General features: G+C 46.7%; 1 protein-coding gene across 6 annotated transcripts in view; it reads left to right on the top strand.

The window, feature by feature from the left end:
- Positions 1-21,296, top strand: part of TXNRD2 (thioredoxin reductase 2) — a 336,976-nt gene that overhangs the window by 97,043 nt on the left and 218,637 nt on the right. For all 6 annotated transcript variants that reach the window (XM_063964743.1, XM_063964739.1, XM_063964742.1 and 3 more), the window contains exons 6-7: positions 15,566-15,644; positions 19,248-19,310. In XM_063964743.1, coding sequence (XP_063820813.1) covers positions 15,566-15,644; positions 19,248-19,310 — 142 coding nt within the window. The remainder of the gene's footprint in view (positions 1-15,565; positions 15,645-19,247; positions 19,311-21,296) is intronic.

Here is a 21,296-nt window from a genome sequence, read left to right on the forward strand (position 1 = left end):
GAACACTTACATACAGAGGTTCAAATTCAAGAGAAGGGGACTACATGGTGTCTCTGGACATCAAGGATGCTTACCTTCATGTCCAAATTTACCCTTCTCACCAAGGGTACCTCAGGTTTGTGGTACAGAACTGTCACTATCCGTTTCAGACGCTGCCGTTTGGATGGTCCACGGCACCCCGGGTCTTTACCAAGGTAATGGCCGAAATGATGATACTCCTTCGAAGGAAGGGAGTTTTAGTTATCCCTTACTTGGACGATCTCCTGATAAGGGTAAGATCCTGGGAACAGTTGGAGGTCGGTGTAGCACTATCTCAGGTAGTGTTGCGACAGCACGATTGGATTCTCAATATTCCAAAATCGCAGCTGGTTCCGACGACTCGTCTTCTGTTCCTAGGGATGATTCTGGACACAGTTCAGAAAAAGGTGTTTCTCCCGGAGGAGAGAGCCAGGGAGTTATCCGAGCTAGTCAGGAACCTCCTAAAACCGAGCCAAGTCTCAGTGCATCAATGCACAAGGGTTCTGGGAAAAATGGTAGCTTCCTACGAAGAAAAGCCATTCGGCAGATTCCACGCAAGAACTTTCCAGTGGGACCTGCTGGACAAATGGTCCGGGTCGCATCTTAAGATGCATCAGCGGATAACCCGGTCACCAAGGACAAGGGTGTCCCTCCTGTGGTGGTTGCAGAGTGCTCATCTTCTAGAGGGCCGCAGAGTCGGCATTCAGGACTGGGTCCTGGTGACCACGGATGCCAGCCTGCGAGGCTGGGGAGCAGTCACACAGGGAAAAAAATTTCCAGGGCTTATGGTCAAGCCTGGAGACATCATTTCACATAAATATCCTGGAGCTAAGGGCCATTTACAATGCTCTCAGCTTAGCAAGACCTCTGCTTCAAGGTCTGCCGGTGTTGATCCAGTCGGACAACATCACGGCAGTCACCCATGTAAACAGACAGGGTGGCAGAAGAAGCAGTCAATGGCAGAAGCTGCAAGGATTCTTCGCTGGGCGGAAAATCATGGGATAGCACTGTCAGCAGTATTCATTCCGGGAGTGGACAACTGGGAAGCAGACTTCCTCAGCAGGCACGGCCTCCACCCGGGAGAGTGGGGACTTCACCCAGAAGTCTTCCACATGATTGTAAACCATTGGGAAAAACCAAAGGTGGACATGATGGCGTCCCGCCTAAACAAAAAATTGGACAGGTATTGCGCCAGGTCAAGGGACCCTCAGGCAATAGCTGTGGACGCTCTGGTAACACCGTGGGTGTACCAGTCAGTGTATGTGTTCCCTCCTCTTCCTCTCATACCAAAAGTACTGAGAATTATAAGACGGAGGGGAGTAAGAACTATACTCGTGGCTCCGGATTGGCCAAGAAGGACTTGGTACCCGGAACTTCAAGAGATGCTCACGGAGGACCCGTGGCCTCTACCTCTAAGAAGGGACCTGCTCCAGCAAGGACCCTGTCTATTCCGAGACTTACCGCGGCTGCGTTTAACGGCAGGGCGGTTGAACGCCGGATCCTGAAGGAAAAAGGCATTCCGGATGAAGTCATCCCTACCCTGATCAAGCCAGGAAGGATGTAACCGCAAAGCATTATCACCGCATTTGGCGAAAATATGTTGCGGGGTGCGAAGCCAGTAAGGCCCCGATGGAGGAATTTTCAACTAGGTCGATTCCTGCATTTCCTGTAAACAGGAGTGTCTATGTGCCTAAAATTGGGGTCCATTAAGGTTCAAATTTCGGCCCTGTCAATTTTCTTCCAGAAAGAACTAACTTCAGTTCCTGAAGTTCAAACGTTTTGTAAAAGGGGTACTGCATATACAGCCTCCTTTTGTGCCTCCAGTGGCACCTTGGGATCTCAATGTAGTTTTGGGGTTCCTAAAGTCACATTGGTTTGAACCACTTGAGTCTGTGGAGTTAAAATATCTCACATGGAAAGTGGTCATGTTGTTGGCCCTGGCCTCGGCCAGGCGCGTGTCAGAATTGGGGGCTTTATCCTGTAAAGGCCCTTATCTGATCTTCCAGACAGGGCGGAATTGAGGACTCATCCTCAATTTCTCCCTAAGGTGTTTTCAGCGTTTCACGTGAACCAGCCTATTGTGGTACCTGCGGCTACTAGGGACTTGAAGGACTCCAAGTTGCTGGACGTAGTCAGGGCCCTGAAAATATATGTTTCCAGGACAGCTGGAGTCAGAAAATCTGACTCGCTGTTTATCCTGTATGCACCCAACAAGCTGGGTGCTCCTGCTTCTAAGCAGACTATTGCTCGTTGGATTTGTAGCACAATTCAGCTTGCACATTCTGTGGCAGGCCTGCCACAGCCAAAATCTGTAAAAGCCCATTCCACACGGAAAGGGGCTCATCTTGGGCGGCTGCCCGAGGGGTCTCGGCTTTACAACTTTGCCGAGCAGCTACTTGGTCAGGGGCAAACACGTTTGCTAAATTCTACAAATTTGATACCCTGGCTGAGGAGGACCTGGAGTTCTCTCATTCGGTGCTGCAGAGTCATCCGCACTCTCCCGCCCGTTTGGGAGCTTTGGTATAATCCCCATGGTCCTTACGGAGTTCCCAGCATCCACTAGGACGTCAGAGAAAATAAGAATTTACTTACCGATAATTCTATTTCTCATAGTCCGTAGTGGATGCTGGGCGCCCATCCCAAGTGCGGATTGTCTGCAATACTTGTACATAGTTATTGTTACAAAAATCGGGTTATTGTGGTTGTGAGCCATCTTTCCAGAGGCTCCTCTGTTATCATGCTGTTAACTGGATTCAGATCACAGGTTGTACGGTGTGATCGGTGTGGCTGGTATGAGTCTTACCCGGGATTCATAAATCCTTCCTTATTGTGTACGCTCGTCCGGGCACAGTATCCTAACTGAGGCTTGGAGGAGGGTCATAGGGGGAGGAGCCAGTGCACACCAGGTAGTCCTAAAGCTTTACTTTTGTGCCCAGTCTCCTGCGGAGCCGCTATTCCCCATGGTCCTTACGGAGTTCCCAGCATCCACTACGGACTATGAGAAATAGAATTATCGGTAAGTAAATTCTTATTATTTTGGCCATGGAGCAGGAGGATTTTATGGTATCCCTGGATTTCCAGGATGCTTCCCTTCATGTTCCTATAGCACTGTCCTATCGGCGCTATCCTCCAGCAACATTTTAAGTTTCAGGCCCTACCATTTGGACTGCCCACAGATCTCAGAGTGTTCACCAAAATTATGGTGGTAATGGCATCTTATCTCAGCAGCAGGGGATAAGGATTTTTCCATACCTCGACGACTTATTAATCCTGGCACAATCTCAGGAAGTGCTTCAGTGTCATCTGCGACAGACAATAGCTTGTTTGCAGAGACATGGTTGGCTCATAAATTGGGGGAAAAAGTCGTCCCTGGTTCTGTCACAACGGATGACTCACTTGGGAGCTGTGTTGGATTCGAGTCTTCAGTATCCAAAATTCAGTCAAGGATTCAGCAGCTGCTGCACATTGCGTGTGATGGGGTTGATGCTGTCAACATTCAACATGGTGTCGTATGCTCAGTTCCACTCGAGGCCTCTGCAACGTCAGATCCTTTCCAAATGGAATGGTTTTCATCAGACAATAAAAACGCAGACTATGGTCCTTCCTCTGGAAGTAAGAAGGTCATTAGCCTGGCGGCTACAGACATCCCATCTAGACAAAGGGAGAGCCTTTTGGATATAAGGTTGGGAAATTCTGACAACGGATGCCAGCCCTCAGGGCTGGGGAGCAGTGTCAGGAAGGAGTTGCTTTCAGGGGCAGTGGACCAAGAAAAAAAGTTGCCTGCCAATAAATATATTGGATCTTCGGGCCATATATATGGCACTTATTCAGGCAAAGGCCATCCTCCAGGGGAAACCAGTCCAAATCCTCTCAGAAAATGCAACGTCAGTAGTGTACCTCAACCATCAGGGAGGAACTCGCAGCCAAAACGCAATGAAGGAGGTAAGTCACACGTTAAAGTGGGCAGAACTTTATCATCCAGCCTTGTCCGCAGTGTAGACAAGTAGAGGTTACCGGAGATAGATCTCATGACGTCCCATCAGAACAACACAGTTTCTGCATTCGGGTCATCGATCTTTGTGGATGCCCTGTCAGTAAGATGGGACTTTCGTGTGGCCTATGTGTTTCTGCCAATTGCCCTGTTATCCAGGGTGATGCGAAAGGCAAAACAAGGAAGGGGTGCCGTGATTCTAATCGCTCCGGTTTGGCCCTGAATACATTGATACACAGATCTGCAGAGGCTGTCGATGGATGCTCCATTCCTACTCCCTTAACGTCCAGATCTACTGTCTCAGGGTCTTTGCTATCACAAGCACCTGGATCGACTGTCTTTGACGGCGTTGCTCTTGAGACTTCGATCGTGAAAGTAAGAGCATTCTCACAACAGGTTATTCAAACAATGCTCAGAGCAAGGAAACCTTCCTCAGCTCGCATTTTTAACACCGAATCTGGCAAGCCTATATTTAGTGGTACAGTGACCGGAAATTTGATTCTAGGTCTTTCAGAGTTTCCAGAGTCCTAGCATTTCTTCAGTCCGGAATGGACAAAGGTCTAAGGGTGGCTTCCTTGAGAGTGCAAGTGTCAGCATTGACTGTATAGTTTCAAAAGAAAATTACTAACCTACAGGATGTGCGCACTTTTTTCCAGGGAATGCTGCACATTCAACCTCCTTTTGTTCCTCCTACAGTGCCTTGGGACTTAAGTACTAAAGGCCCTTCAAGTTGCCCCATTTTAACCACTAAAACGAGTGGATTTTAAATGGTTGACAGCTAAAGTTCTCTTTCTACTGGCTACTTAGCTAGAAGAGTTTCCGATTTAGGGGCATTGTTATGTCGCCCTCTTTTTCTGATTTTTTTTATCCAGATAGAGCAGTTCTCAGAACAGCATTGCTGCCTTTGTACATTTAGGAGACCTATGCTGTATCAGTGCTAATTGTTGCCACACCAATAAACCATTCAATAATCTACAGAAGGTGAAAGCACACACTGATCAGCAGCAGACTCAACAGCCGGTCTCCAGTGCCCTGCTCTAAATAAGATCAGCCGGACAGTAGAGTATTTGGGCTGCAGGTGTAACGGGGCCCGCGATGCATTGCAGCCAGCTTTCATTATGCAACTGAGTTTGGAGCTGGAAAGCAGGATATCCCCAGGCTGCAGGCAGCATGAAACTGCAATCTGCTACAGCCTTTGGAGTGCATTACAGTGTGAAGCCAGTGTCAGCTGCCAAAAACTCCACGATAATACCCGGTAACGGTGAATGCGGCTCTTGCCATCAGGTGGCTATCCAGGGGGACCTATACGTAAGATTAAGGTCCAAAATCTATGCTTGTGGGTGTACTGAGTTTGAGAGTAATTATATTGCAATAGGAACAATTACCTAGACCGCTTACATACAGTATAATACAGTATAATAACTGCCTGTGGTTTTATATATATATATATATATATATATATACATACATACATACATACATACATACATACATACATACATACATACATACATACATACCACAGGCGGCACTCCCAGTATATTGTGAAAGAAGACACGGAGACTGTGGCTTACAGCAGCAACGTTTCAGCTCTTTAATGAGCTTTTTTCAAGCACAACGCAGATGAGCACAAATAACACTTATATAGCATTTCCCACCACCACACGTCACTAATGACCAGGACCAGATTTCCGGTCAATCAAGTCAGGATCACCTGGGGATGGTCATTACACAAATACAGGGACCTTACATAGAGAAACTATAACATATTAAATATATAGAACTACACAAGTACATAAAATGTACCACAGTGTATATTACATTGTTCTACATGTATCAATAATATCTAAAATTCGCTCTACAGGACACAAAGATACATAGCTAGCTGAATTCTACTCAATCTATGCAAGTATATAGAAAAATGACAACTTACATTGTTCCATATAGATCAAAGAATAGCCAAAATTAACTTTAATGAATGTAACCATACATAAGGAGTAATCCAGTTACTAAAATAATGTTACAAAAATGGTTACTGCAAAAGACAAAATGTAACATGAAAAGATTTATAAAAAGCAGTGCAAGCCAAGTGTCTCATTCAACCCACGAGGCACCAATGCATCTCATTTTTCAATCCACCTCGCTTCAAGTATAAGCAATTGTTTAGATCGATCACCGCCCCGTATATGTGCTGGTACATGGTCAATGATCCGATAGCGCAAACTGGATAGATTATGTTTGGCCTGAGCAAAGTGACGTGCCACTGACTGGTCACTTGTCCCTTCAGAGATAACAGCACGTATTGCAGAGCGGTGTTGGGTCATTCTTACTTAAAAAGTACAGTCAGTTTTTCCGACATAAATCATAGAGCAAGGACAGGTGATGATATACACAACAAATTTACTTGAACAGGTTAAATAATGGTTGATAGTGAATTTAGCACCCGTATAGGGATGAAAAAATACTGATCCCATTTGTAAAAAGCTGCAGGTGGTGCAATTTGGACACCTGAAGCAAACTTTTTTGTAGTCTGAAGCAACCGTGGTCTATACATTTGGATACCTGCCAGCTTCGGAGTCATCTTTGGAGGGCACCCCGGTGAAGTATATTCTTGGTTAGTTTGAGTGCCGGACTTGGGAGTTTTATATATATATATATATATATATATATATATATATACACACACACACTCACTATATGTATATTCGCACTCTCCTTATATACAATTTTGCTGGGTGCCCTCCATAAAAGATGTTTAATAGAAATAACATAGGTGGCACTCACAGCTTGCTTATATAAGAAATACAGGAGGATTGTGTATTTCTTTTTTAAGCAAGCTGTGAGTGCCGTCTGTCCCATTTATTTTATATATATATATATATATATATATATATATATATATATATAAACAAATAGTTGAATAGTTTTTTTTATCAATTAATAGCATTAATAATTGTTTTTATATGACTATACTGGTCTGATGCAGATTTTTTTTTCAACAGGCTATATTGGTGCAGTTCGTATAGATATTACCTTTTCTTGCGCTTTTAGTTGTCTGTTTGGGTTTTTAATGTGTTTTATGTGAGGCTGGCAATACTTCTTTTCTAACTGTGGTAGATATATACTTATATATCTAAGGTGAAAATCAAACACTTGGAGGATATTATGCATGTCAATAATAAATAAATAACAATGTGCTTATTTGATATAATGTCCATGGAACACAGTCTGGACCCAACAATTCCACTTGAATCTCAAACTATAGTGTCCCAAGGTACATAGCCACAGCGAATAGAAAGCATATTCGCAGGAATGAAAGCGTGGATTAATAAATCTTCCAGAAGTAGGCTATTTCACGGACTTCAAATCCACCCAGATAGAATCTCAAAGAGTAAGAAACATATATAGTGTAGTATAGGGATTTTCAACTCCAGTGCTTAAGTACCTCCTACACACATAGGTGACCTTATCTATTTTGCTGGGTGAGTAATTATCCTACCTGCTTCCTCAGACGGTATCCTCAAAACGTAACCTGTTAGGAATGGTTTAGGTTGAGAACCACCGTTGTAGTATTTCTGTTAATAAATAACCTATAGCAGTACAATAAGATATTTCTCTGACGTCCTAGTGGATGCTGGGAACTCCGTAAGGACCATGGGGAATAGACGGGCTCCGCAGGAGACTGGGCACTCTAAAGAAAAGATTAGGTACTATCTGGTGTGCACTGGCTCCTCCCTCTATGCCCCTCCTCCAGACCTCAGTTAGAGTCTGTGCCCGGCCAGAGCTGGGTGCTCCTAGTGGGCTCTCCTGAGCTTACTAGTAAAGAAAGTATTTATTAGGTTTTTTATTTTCAGTGAGCTTCTGCTGGCAACAGACTCACTGCTACGTGGGACTAAGGGGAGAGAAGCAAACCTACCTGCTTGCAGCTAGCTTGTGCTTCTTAGGCTACTGGACACCATTAGCTCCAGAGGGTTCGAACACAGGCACCTGTCCTCGATCGTCCGTTCCCGGAGCCGCGCCGCCGTCCCCCTCGCAGAGCCAGAAGAACAGAAGCTTGAAGACGACGAAATCGGCGGCAGAAGACTCCTGTCTTCATTTAAGGTAGCGCACAGCACCGCAGCTGTGCGCCATTGCTCCCAGCACACTTACACACTCCGGTCACTGTAGGGTGCAGGGCGCTGGGGGGGGCGCGCCCTGGGCAGCAATCGAAGTACCTTTTGGCAATAAAAATACATATATACAGTCTGGCACTGTATATATGTAAAAACCCCCGCCATTTTTTTACACAGAAAGCGGGACAGAAGCCCGCCACTGAGGGGGCGGGGCCTTCTTCCTCAGCACACCAGCGCCATTTTCTCTTAACAGCTCCGCTGGAAGCAGCTCCCCAGGCTCTCCCCTGCAGTATCCAGGTACAAGAAGGGTAAAAAAGAGAGGGGGGGCACATAAATTTAGGCGCAAATAAAACATATATGGCAGCTATTGGGTAATCACTTATTATAAGTGAAAATCCCTGTGTTATATAGCGCTGTGGTGTGTGCTGGCATACTCTCTCTCTCTGTCTCCCCAAAGGACTTTGTGGGGTCCTGTCCTCAGTCTGAGCATTCCCTGTGTGTGTGCGGTGTGTCGGTACAGCTGTGTCGACATGTTTGATGAGGAGGGTTACGTGGAGGCGGAGCAAGGGCAGATAAGTGTGGTGTCGCCCCCGTCGGGGCCGACACCTGATTAGATGGATATGTGGAAGGTCTTAAACGACAATGTAAGCTCCTTACATAAAAGGTTTGATGACGCTGCAGCCTTGGGACAGCCGGGGTCTCAGCCCGCGCCTGCCCAGGCGACTCAGGAACCGTCAGGGGCTCATAAACGCCCTCTATCTCAGATGGTTGACACAGATGTCGACACGGAGTCCGACTCAAGTGTCGACGATGATGAGGCACATATACAGTCTAAAATGACCAAGGCCATCCGATACATGATTGTTGCAATGAAAGATGTATTACACATTTCTGAGATTAACCCTGTTAATACCAAGAGGGTTTATATGTTTGGGGAGAAAAAGCAGCCAGTGACTTATCCCCCATCTGATAAATTAAATGAATTATGTGAAGAAGCGTGGAGTTCCCCTGATAAGAAACTAGTGGTTTCTAAGAGGTTACTGATGGCGTACCCTTTCCCGCCAACGGACAGGTTACGTTGGGAAACATCCCCTAGGGTGGACAAGGCGCTGACACGCTTATCTAAAAAGGTGGCCCTGCCGTCTCAGGATACGGCCGCCCTAAAGGAGCCTGCGGATAGAAAGCAGGAAGCTATCCTGAAGTCAGTGTATACACACTCTGGTACTCTACTGAGACCTGCTATTGCTTCAGCCTGGATGTGTAGTGCTGTAACAGCATGGACAGATACTCTGTCAGACGACATAGATTCCCTCGACAGGGATACTGTTTTGCTAACCCTGGGCCATATAAAAGACGTCGTCTTATATATGCGGGATGCTCAGAGGGACATTTGCCTGCTGGGCTCTAGAATTAATGCTATGTCCATTTCTGCCAGGAGGGTCTTATGGACTCGGCAATGGACAGGAGATGCTGATTCTAAAAAACAGATGGAGGTTTTGCCTTATAAGAGTGAGGAATTGTTTGGGGACGGTCTATCGGACCTCGTGTCCACAGCGACAGCTGGAAAGTCGACTTTCTTGCCTCAGGTTTCCTCACAGCCTAAGAAAGCACCGTATTATCAAATGCAGTCCTTTCGTTCTCAGAAAGGCAAGAGGGTCAGGGGCGCATCCTTTCTTGCCAGAGGCAGGGGTAGAGGTAAGTAGCTGCACCATGCAGCCAGTTCCCAGGAACAAAAGTCCTCCCCTGCCTCCACTAAGTCCACCGCATGACGTTGAGGCTCCACAGGCGGAGCCAGGTGCGGTGGGGGCGCGGCTCCGAAACTTCAGCAACCAGTGGGTTCGCTCACAGGTGGATCTCTGGGCTGTACAAATTGTATCTCAGGGATACAAGCTGGAATTCGAGGTGACTCCCCCCCGCCGTTACCTCAAATCAGCCTTGCCAGCTTCCCCCATGGAAAGGGAGGTAGTACTGGCGGCAATTCACAAGCTGTACCTCCAGCAAGTGATTATCAGGGTCCCCCTCCTTCAACAGGGAAGGGGTTACTATTCCACAATGTTTGTGGTACCGAAACCGGACGGTTCGGTGAGACCCATTCTGAATTTAAAATCCTTGAACACTTATATAAAGAAATTCAAGTTCAAAATGGAATCGCTCAGAGCGGTTATTGCAAGCCTGGAAGAGGGGGATTTTATGGTGTCGCTGGACATCAAGGATGCTTACTTGCATGTCCCCATTTACCCACTTCACCAGGAGTACCTCAGGTTTGTGGTACAGGACTATCATTACCAGTTCCAGACGTTGCCGTTTGGCCTGTCCACGGCACCGAGGATATTTACCAAGGTAATGGCCGAAATGATGATACTCCTTCGGAAGAAGGGAGTTAGTTATCCCGTACTTGGACGATCTCCTCATAAAGGCGAGGTCCAGAGAGCAGTTGTTGATCAGCGTAGCACTCTCTCAGGAAGTGTTGCAACAGCACGGCTGGATTCTGAATGTTCCAAAGTCGCAGCTGATTCCTACGACGCGTCTGCTTTTCCTGGGCATGATTCTGGACACAGAACAGAAGAAGGTGTTTCTCCCGGTGGAGAAGGCCCAGGAATTAGCATCTCTGGTCAGGGACCTCCTGAAACCAAAACAGGTATCGGTGCATCTCTGCACGCGAGTCCTGGGAAAGATGGTGGCTTCATACGAAGCCATTCCCTTCGGCAGGTTCCATGCAAGGATCTTTCAGTGGGATCTGTTGGACAAGTGGTCCGGATCGCATCTTCAGATGCATCGGCTGATCACCCTGTCCCCAAGGGCCAGGGTGTCTCTTCTGTGGTGGCTGCAGTGCTCACCTTCTCGAGGGCCGCAGGTTCGGCATACAGGACTGGGTCCTGGTGACCACGGATGCAAGCCTCCGAGGATGGGGGGCAGTCACTCAGGGAAGAAACTTCCAAGGGCTGTGGTCAAGTCTGGAGACTTCTCTACACATAAATATACTGGAACTAAGGGCCATTTACAACGCCCTGAGTCAAGCAGAGCCCCTGCTTCGAAACCGGCCAGTGCTGATTCAGTCAGACAACATCACGGCGGCCGCCCATGTACACCGCCAGGGCGGCACAAGAAGCAGGATGGCAATGGCGGAAGCCACAAAGATTCTTCGGTGGGCGGAGAATCACGTGCAAGCACTGTCAGCAGTGTTCATTCCGGGAGTGGACAACTGGGAAGCAGACTTCCTCAGCAGACACGACCTCCACCCGGGTGAGTGGGGACTTCATCAAGAAGTCTTCACACAGATTGCAAAGCGATGGGAACTGCCACAGGTGGACATGATGGCGTCCCGCCTCAACAAAAAGCTAAAAAGATATTGCGCCAGGTCAAGGGACCCTCAGGCGATTAGCTGTGGACGCCCTAGTGACACCGTGGGTGTACCAGTCGGTATATGTGTTTCCTCCTCTTCCTCTCATACCCAAGGTACTGAGAATAGTAAGAAAGAGAGGAATAAGAACAATACTCATTGTTCCGGATTGGCCAAGAAGGACTTGGTACCCGGAACTGCAAGAAATGCGCACAGAGGACCCATGGCCTCTGCCTCTCAGACAGGACCTGCTGCAACAAGGGCCCTGTCTGTTCCAAGACTTACCGCGGCTGCGTTTGACGGCATGGCGGTTGAACGCCGGATCCTAGCGGAAAAAGGCATTCCGGATGAAGTTATTCCTACGCTGATAAAGGCTAGGAAGGACGTGACAGCAAAGCATTATCACCGTATATGGCGAAAATATGTTGCTTGGTGTGAGGCCAGGACGGCGCCTACAGAGGAATTCCAGCTGGGTCGATTCCTGCACTTCCTACAGTCAGGGGTGACTATGGGCCTAAAATTGGGGTCCATAAAGGTCCAGATTTCGGCCCTATCCATTTTCTTTCAAAAAGAACTGGCTTCACTGCCTGAGGTTCAGACGTTTGTTAAGGGAGTGCTGCATATTCAGCCCCCTTTTGTGCCACCAGTGGCACCCTGGGATCTTAACGTTGTGTTGGATTTCTTGAAATCCCACTGGTTTGAGCCACTTAAGACCGTGGAACTAAAGTATCTCACGTGGAAAGTGGTCATGCTGTTGGCCTTAGCATCGGCTAGGCGTGTGTCGGAATTGGCGGCTTTGTCATGTAAAAGCCCATATCTGATCTTCCATATGGACAGGGCAGAATTGAGGACTCGTCCCCAATTTCTCCCAAAGGTGGTATCATCGTTTCATTTGAACCAACCTATTGTGTTGCCTGCGGCTACTCCGGACTTGGAGGACTCCAAGTTGCTGGACGTAGTCAGGGCTTTGAAAATATATGTTTCCAGAACGGCTGGAGTCAGGAAGACTGACTCGCTGTTTATCCTGCATGCACCCAACAAGCTGGGTGCTCCTGCTTCAAAGCAAACTATTGCTCGCTGGATCTGTAGCACGATTCAGCTGGCTCATTCTGCGGCTGGATTGCCGCTTCCAAAATCAGTAAAAGCCCATTCCACAAGGAAGGTGGGCTCTTCTTGGGCGGCTGCCCGAGGGGTCTCGGTTTTACAGCTTTGCCGAGCGGCTACTTGGTCGGGTTCAAACACCTTTGCAAAGTTCTACAAGTTTGATACCCTGGCTGAGGAGGACCTTGTGTTTGCTCATTCGGTGCTGCAGACTCATCCGCACTCTCCCGCCCATTTGGGAGCTTTGGTATAATCCCCATGGTCCTTACGGAGTTCCCAGCATCCACTAGGACGTCAGAGAAAATAAGAATTTACTCACCGGTAATTCTATTTCTCGTAGTCCGTAGTGGATGCTGGGCGCCCGTCCCAAGTGCGGACTTTCTGCAATACGTGTATATAGTTATTGCTTAAATAAGGGTTATTGTTATGAGCCATCCGTTGAGTGAGGCTCAGTTGTTGTTCATACTGTTAACTGGGTAAGGTTATCACAAGTTGTACGGTGTGATTGGTGTGGCTTGTATGAGTCTTACCCTGGATTCCAAAAATCCTTTCCTTGTAATGTCAGCTCTTCCGGGCACAGTTTCCCTAACTGAGGTCTGGAGGAGGGGCATAGAGGGAGGAGCCAGTGCACACCAGATAGTACCTAATCTTTTCTTTAGAGTGCCCAGTCTCCTGCGGAGCCCGTCTATTCCCCATGGTCCTTACGGAGTTCCCAGCATCCACTACGGACTACGAGAAATAGAATTACCGGTGAGTAAATTCTTATTTTAATGATCAGGAAATACTGTAGTATTCTTTAGCCTTCCAATGTCAAGGCATCTCCTGTTGGTGTATCCCTAGTTTTTGTAACCAAAAGAAGTCCGCTTTAATTTCTCCTGTATGCCAGTTAAAAACTGTAGCATGCATTTGAAGCTAAGGAAACCCCAACAGGAGAGGGATGATCCTTTGGATGACACCAATGAAGGAGATTGTTTAGAATGCTCTCCGCATGTTAACAGGTTCTGTTTTCAACAATGTAGAACCACAAGTTGCTTGTTATCATAGATACTAATGAGAGAAAAAGTGGAAAGGTGATGCTCTGTTGGTAGGCAATGGTGGGAGACTAGTCAAGCAGAGATAATGTTCTCTGCAGCTCCAGAATCTAGAAAGACCTCAAGTTCAATATACAATGTAGTAGTTAGGCATGATACCAGCGAGATGAAACACAGAATTTCCCAGGGGAGATGAGTGACAGAGAACCTAATGTAGTTTTCCCTGGGCTAACAAGTTTATGAAGTTTCCTGGTTTGATGAGGCAGATATCAGCTACATGGCCAGGAGAATCACAGTACAGTCAAAGATAGTTCTAGAGCTTATTCTCAAATTCCTCTGGAGGTAACTAGTAATGACCAAGTTGCATGGGCTGCTCTCTTGGAACTGCAGGTTTTTACAAAGTGATGCCCCAATCTAAAAGTAGACCTGTTTTTCCTGCACCGGAAGCTCATATTCTCCCTAATAAAGAGCTATAATATTATCCACTATAGCAGGTAAATCTGTCAAGGCAAGTTTATCTTGCCAAAAGGTGGCTACTAAGTCTTTGTTGTTCCACTTAAACTCTGAAGCTAGGGTCCAAAACTGGACTGCATCAAGTGCGCACAGCGTCTATTCATGGGAGACAGAGGGACTGGGGACATGCACTAAGCATTTCCCCACAGGACCGAAACAGGAGGCGTGGCTCACGATAGCTGCGTTCCTACAAAGCCATCCCTTGAGGTCACACCCTTTTTTCGGGCGCGGGCGGCTTTTCTGCGTGGAAGTCCTGATTATTATATTCTTCAATGTTGGGAGGTATATCCCTATAAACTTTCAAAAATCACTAAAATTCACAACATTGACAGCTCTTTATATGAAACAAGATTAAAAACACCAATATTGCGCCGGGTTATCAAATTCCAGTTTGTGAGGTAAACTCAACAAATATCCCTTAGTTACAATTGTAGGCACCAGAAGGAAGTTACCCATGTGGCTGGAAGTGCCTTTCTTTCATGTGGAGCAGAAACACCGGGTCTGTCAGTCCACATATTCATGTCCAGGCCACTGGCTCAGATGCATACATGGTAAATGAGCAGAAGTTAGAGAGACAGGTGCAGAGTCCAGAACGAATGAGCAGTCTAATATACAGTAACATAAGAAAAGAATATGTTAGACGTTGGAGTTTGGGATTAGACCTATCTATGGCACCTATTTGTACTTGGAGTCCTTCTTAAATGGGATCCTCAAATTGAAACTGGCAAATAGCTGACAGTTCTTTTAAAATGTACTCTGGATGCTTCACACTTGCTGCTAGGGCAGGGGTCGGGTATAAGCTGCCCTCGAGCTGCTATTGAACTACACATCCCTGCTTTCACCAATAGCAAAACTGTGACAGGGCTTGCTGGGGTGTGTAGTCCCACAGCAGGTTGAGGGCCACCTATTGCCACCCCTCCCTAAGGGAAGGGTAGTGTCTATTGATACTACAGACATAGACTGCACCGCCAGGCTCGGTAAGCAGTTTCCAAGCACCTTTATGTGAGAGAGGTCAGTGTTTTTTGCAGTGACGCCTGAAAATGACACCATTTAATCACAGTGCTTATAAACATCTGTTTGACAGTGAAATGACAATAACAGTGAAAACTGCATCTTACAGGTATGGTACTTTTTGCTTGCTTGACTAGGATTTATACACCCTATTGTATTCAGTCTTTAACTACTGTTCATTCAGGAAACCATCCAGTGTGCAGGGATCACCAGCTTGTAGCCAGTCAAGTCTGTGTGCCGATATTGTGGTAACAGTGACATAAACACTTGTTGCATAATTGTACAAATGACACTAACTGAACAGCACCCTTGTATGTGGCATCCCAGCTTATCAATGACTTTCCCTTTAACATTTCAATTGAAGGATTTTAAATATTGAGAGCAGCAAAGTTCTACATCTACGCAATTTGCGGTGTTATTATATCTGTATTTTCTGCTGCTTCAACAGGAAGGTGAAATATTTTAACCTGAAGGCCAGTCTCGTAGATGAACACACAGTGCAAGGGCTAACAGACACTGGAAAACAGGTTTGTTTATGTGACTGAAAGCACAGGTTAATAATAGTTAACACAATATTTTGTTCTAATGAAAATTAATCTCAACAGTATCTATCTCTTTCCCCATTAGCAGATCAGTAGTCGTCCCATTCTGATACTGAAAATGATATATCTTTGATGTATTTATGTCACTACACCGACGCCAGGATCCCGACCGGTGTATAGCCCGACAGTCGGCATGCCAACTGACAGGGACTATTCCCATTCGTGGATCTCCACGACACCCATGGAGTGGGAATACCTATAGAACCTGTGGCGAGCGCAGTGACCCACCCAGCCTGCTGCGTTGCAAGCGCAGCGAGCCTGCAGGGGGCTTCATTGTGCTCAGCCCCTCCCCCTGCCGACAAACTAAACACTGGGATACTGGCGTCGGTATGGTGACCGGCGGTATCCTAACAGCCGGTCACCCATACCCAACCCATTTGAAGCTAGTCTAAGGCTCAAATATAGTGACCTGTGAGATGTGGACAATTGTTTTAAGGCAAAAACAGCCTGCCATATTAAATATAGTGGCTACAATTCTTGGAGACGACAGGATTGCTCATGCTGAGTTATTGCCCGTGATAGATCTTATCAAGGCAGCGTCAGAATAATTGGGTGACACTGTCTGTCCTGTGTCGTTTCAAAATTTCTGCTCTTTCTGGGATGGCTAGGCTCGCCATATATTTGTGTTCTTGTAAAGCAGATTCAGAGTCCAAAAAGGCCTTGGAGGTATTACACTTTGTCGGATTAGTTGTTTTTGTGCCAATATTAGACAAAATGATCTCTCAAGCCACAAAAAGTGGCCCACTGCTTTAGACACGTGGGTCAACAGTACAGTGGTCAGAAGGTATAACCTGGACCTTCCTGGTCTTCGGGTCAAGAGACCCAGACATTTTCCCTCTTCCAAGACCTTGAAGATAGTGTGGGGTATTAGTTACATTTGTTTTTAAGTTTAGAAACCGCACAGGACTTTCTGACCCATTCCAAATCTAAATGGTCTAAACCTACATATGTTAGTGAAAAAATTCCAGATGAGTGTATTAGTTCAGTCATAATTTCCATGAAACAGGTAAAGTTCCTATCTTCGATTGACATCAAAGATGCTTATCTCCATATTCCCATATAGAAGGACCATCACAGCATTCTCAGGTTTTTTTGTGGAGAAGAGTCACTTTCAATTCCAAACACAAAAGTAATAGCTTTAATGGCAGCTCTACGTGACGTAAACAGATGACAGTAATTCCTTACCCGAATTATATCCTTTTAAATGACCTGCCTTTTGTAACAGCAACCCTGGTTTGGCATGGTTGGGTACTCAATTATCCAGTCTGATTCAGGCCCAGTGAATGATATTCACAGGTCTCCTATTCGACACAAGCTGCCAGAGAGTTTTTCTGCCAGAGGAGGTCAGATCAGTGTGGTCTCTTATTTAGTTTTCCATCAAGCAGTGCATGCAGGTTGCTGGGGAAAGATGGTTTCTTGCTTCGAAAGAGGTATAGCTCCACCTTAAGATCTTGGCCAGATGGTAGAGAACTATTTTGTCTGTCTTCGCAGACTTGATAAACGCTGCTCTGGTTCCTGGAAAGTACGAAGCCTCAAGGGGTGTCTTTTCTCCATATAGGATTGGAATGTAGTGACTACAGACGCCAGCTTACAAGCCTGGGGAGTGAGTTTCACTGGAAGAAACATCCCTTATTATCAATGTTCTCGAGTTGCAGGCAATTCTCAGTGCTTTCAAATGGGCTCATGCCTTATTTAGGGGCAGACCAGTAAAAACTAAATCAGATGTGATGGCGAAGTCTTTCATCAACCACCAAGTGGGACCTTCCTCAGTTGGGGACATCCAGATATCAATATGATGGCCTTCTTGGCTAAACCACAAAGTGTATTTCTATTGCAGGAGGACCCTGGTAGTAGATGCTGTGACCATCCCTTGATACTGCATCCTAATATACCTGTTTCCTCCAATTCCTATTCTCCCCTGAGTTCTAAAGAAAGTAAAGATTGAAGGCAGTCATCCTCATTGCTCCAGATTGGCCCAGGAGGTTGTGGTATGCGGAAAACAGAACATCACCCAAAAACCACCATTGCGGTTGCTGCTCAGAGATAACCTGCTAAGTCAAGGTCCCCTTTTCCATTTATACTTGTCTAGCTTTACTGGCATAGCTGTTGAGGCCATGATTCTGTGAGCAAAAGGATTTTCAGCGCAGGTCAATCAAACTGATGCTGGCTTGGACACTGAGGGGTAAATGTAAGAACAGTCGATATGGGGAGAAGTGATATCAGAACATGTTGCGTGTTATACCCCCCCCTTCCTTCCCCCATGTATGATGACAGTGGTGTGTGCACGGTGACAGGGGCGCTATTCGTCCCTGTCCATATCGGCACTGCTCTCTATAAGATAGCACGTGGGGACAATGTATGATTACGACAGCTGCAGGTATGAATGTCCTATCTCCACAGAGCTGTCCCTGGCTGTGGCGGGTGCCGCCTCCGGGCTGCAGGTGAGATCTCGCGCATGCCCAATGAGCCGTCATGGAGAGGAGACACAGAGCGCATCAGCACCAGTCTGATGCGCTGTGGTCGCTGACAGGCATTGCGGCCCTCTCTGCCTCTGTAAAGAGGCAAAGCCGGAAGAGTGGTACCTGCACAATATGTGCTGGTATCAAACATCTACCCCAGCCTGTATAAATAGTAAATAAGGGTTTTATTATGGCTGGCCTAATACCCCTAGGGAATAAAAGTGCTGATAGGTCTAGGACTGGTTTTGCCAGTATGGCAGGGGTACCCCGTGTGTCAAATTTCCTTGCTATAATGCCTCCAGCCCTGGTTTGTGGACAAGTCTGGATAGGAAAGAAAAATGTGTTTAACCCCTTTCTGGACATGTTTGCACCTAAATGCAACTCTTTAGGTAAACAAAGTAATATGTCCAATTTAGGTCCTAAGCATGGAGGTCATTCCGAGTTGTTCGCTCGCAAGCGGATTTTAGCAGATTTGCTCATGCTAAGCCGCCGCCTACTGGGAGTGAATCTTAGCATCTTAAAATTGCGAACGATGTATTCGCAATATTGCGATTACACACCTCGTAGCAGTTTCTGAGTAGCTCCAGACTTACTCGGCATCTGCGATCATTTCACTGCTTGTCGTTCCTGGTTTGACGTCACAAACACACCCAGCGTTCGGCCAGACACTCCTCCGTTTCTCCGGCCACTCCTGCGTTTTTTCCGGAAACGGTAGCGTTTTTTCCCACACGCCCATAAAACGGCCTGTTTCCGCCCAGTAACACCCATTTCCTGTCAATCACATTACGATCGCCAGAACGATGAAAAAGCCGTGAGTAAAATTACTAAGTGCATAGCAAATTTACTTGGCGCAGTCGCAGTGCGAACATTGCGCATGCGCATTAAGCGGAAAATCGCTGCGATGCGAAGATTTTTACCGAGCGAACAACTCGGAATGAGGGCCCATGTGTGGTCAAGACCATGGACTACTAAGTGTTGAAATTGGTAACTTTGTGACCCAGTTGCTAATGTTAGTACTGATCATTTTGTCACTAGAGTTACTAACTGTTTTTTTCACCCCTGGTTACAGACTGTCGTGACTGCAAACAACATAGTAATAGCTGCTGGAGGAAGACCAAAATATCCTACTAATGTAAGAAAGTTTGTATGTACCTCCCCTCACGTGTCCCATGCACAATTTCTACCTCCACTTGCTGCCCACATGTACCAGAGACTCCGCTTTCCACTCTAATCCCTGCTTTCACCTTAGCCTTCTGGAATGTCAGGTCTGTCTGTAGCAGGCTGGTTCCCATCCATAACCACTTTGTAAATTCACAAAAAATTGAATGCGGTTTTAGGTGCAATGAAGTCTTCTTGTGCTATATAAATAAATGTAAATGTTCATAAATAAATAATGCTCATAAATAAATAATGCTAGTAATTGGTAAACTTTTATGTTTATCCAAAGCATTTTTAATAAATGTAGTAAATTAATTACTACATTTATTTGATGAGTATTTCATGTATTCTTTCATTAGTTAAATTTTTTGCTCATTACGCCAAGCAGTTTATAGCCTCGCCCACTATTTCTGCAATTTTTATTATTCTAGAACAGTGGTTCTCAGCCTCAACTGTAAGGTACCCCCAACAGGTCATGCTTTTGAGTATTCTTGTCTGTGGAAGCAGGAGGGATAATTACTGACCCAGCCAAATAGATTAGCTCATCTGTGCATGATTATAGAAAGCCACAAAACATGACCTGAAAGTGGTACTTGAGGAATGGAACCCCTGTTCTTTTCACCTTTATGTAACTTGAATTCTTCCGTCATATGCTCCCCTCCCTTTCTCTGACGTCCTAGTGGATGCTGGGAACTCCGTAAGGACCATGGGGAATAGCGGCTCCGCAGGAGACTGGGCACATCTAAAGAAAGCTTTAGGACTATCTGGTGTGCACTGGCTCCTCCCCCCATGACCCTCCTCCAAGCCTCAGTTAGATTTTTGTGCCCGACCGAGCAGGGTGCAATCTAGGAGCTCTCCTGAGCTTCTTAGAAAAAGTTAGTTTTAGGTTTTTTATTTTCAGTGAGACCTGCTGGCAACAGGCTCACTGCATCGAGGGACTAAGGGGAGAAGAAGCGAACCTGCCTGCTTGCAGCCAGCTTGGGCTTCTTAGGCTACTGGACACCATTAGCTCCAGAGGGACCGAACACAGGCCCAGCCTCGGTGTCCGGTCCCAGAGCCGCGCCGCCGGCCCCCTTACAGAGCCAGAAGCAAGAAGAGGTCCGGAAAATCGGCGGCAGAAGACATCAGTCTTCACCAAGGTAGCGCACAGCACTGCAGCTGTGCGCCATTGCTCCTCATGCACACCACACACTCCGGTCACTGAGGGTGCAGGGCGCTGGGGGGGGGCGCCCTGAGCAGTAATATAAACACCTTGGCTGGCAAAAATACATCACATATAACCCCCAGGGCTATATGGATGTATATTAACCCCTGCCAGATTCCATAAAAATGCGGGAGAAAAGTCTGCGAAAAAGGGGCGGAGCCTATCTCCTCAGCACACTGGCGCCATTTTTCCCTCACAGCTCCGTTGGAGGGAAGCTCCCTGGCTCTCCCCTGCAGTTAATACACTACAGAAAGGGTTAAAAAGAGAGGGGGGGGGCACAATTTAGGCGCAGTATACAACATATAGGCAGCTATAAGGGAAAACACTTTTTTTATAGGTGCTATCCCTGTGATATATAGCGCCCTGGTGTGTGCTGGCATACTCTCCCTCTGTCTCCCCAAAGGGCTTTGTGGGGTCCTGTCCTCTATCAGAGCATTCCCTGTGTGTGTGCTGTGTGTCGGTACGGCTGTGTCGACAGGTATGTGGAGGATAATGAGGTGGAGGCGGAGCGAATGCCTGTAAATATGTTGTCACCCCCTGCGGGGTCAACACCGGTGTGGTTGAACTTATGGAAGGATTACGTGAAAGTGTCAGCTCCTTACATAAAAGGCCGACGACACGGAACAGCCGGCTACTCAGCTTGTGCCTGTTCCAGCGTCTCAAATGTCATGGGGGGCTCTAAAATCGCCCGCTACCTCAGATAACAGACACAGATGTAGACACGGATACTGACTCCAGTGTCGACATCGATGAGAC

Source organism: Pseudophryne corroboree, chromosome 1 (genome assembly GCF_028390025.1).
Source record: "Pseudophryne corroboree isolate aPseCor3 chromosome 1, aPseCor3.hap2, whole genome shotgun sequence".
NCBI classification, from domain to species: domain Eukaryota; kingdom Metazoa; phylum Chordata; class Amphibia; order Anura; family Myobatrachidae; genus Pseudophryne; species Pseudophryne corroboree.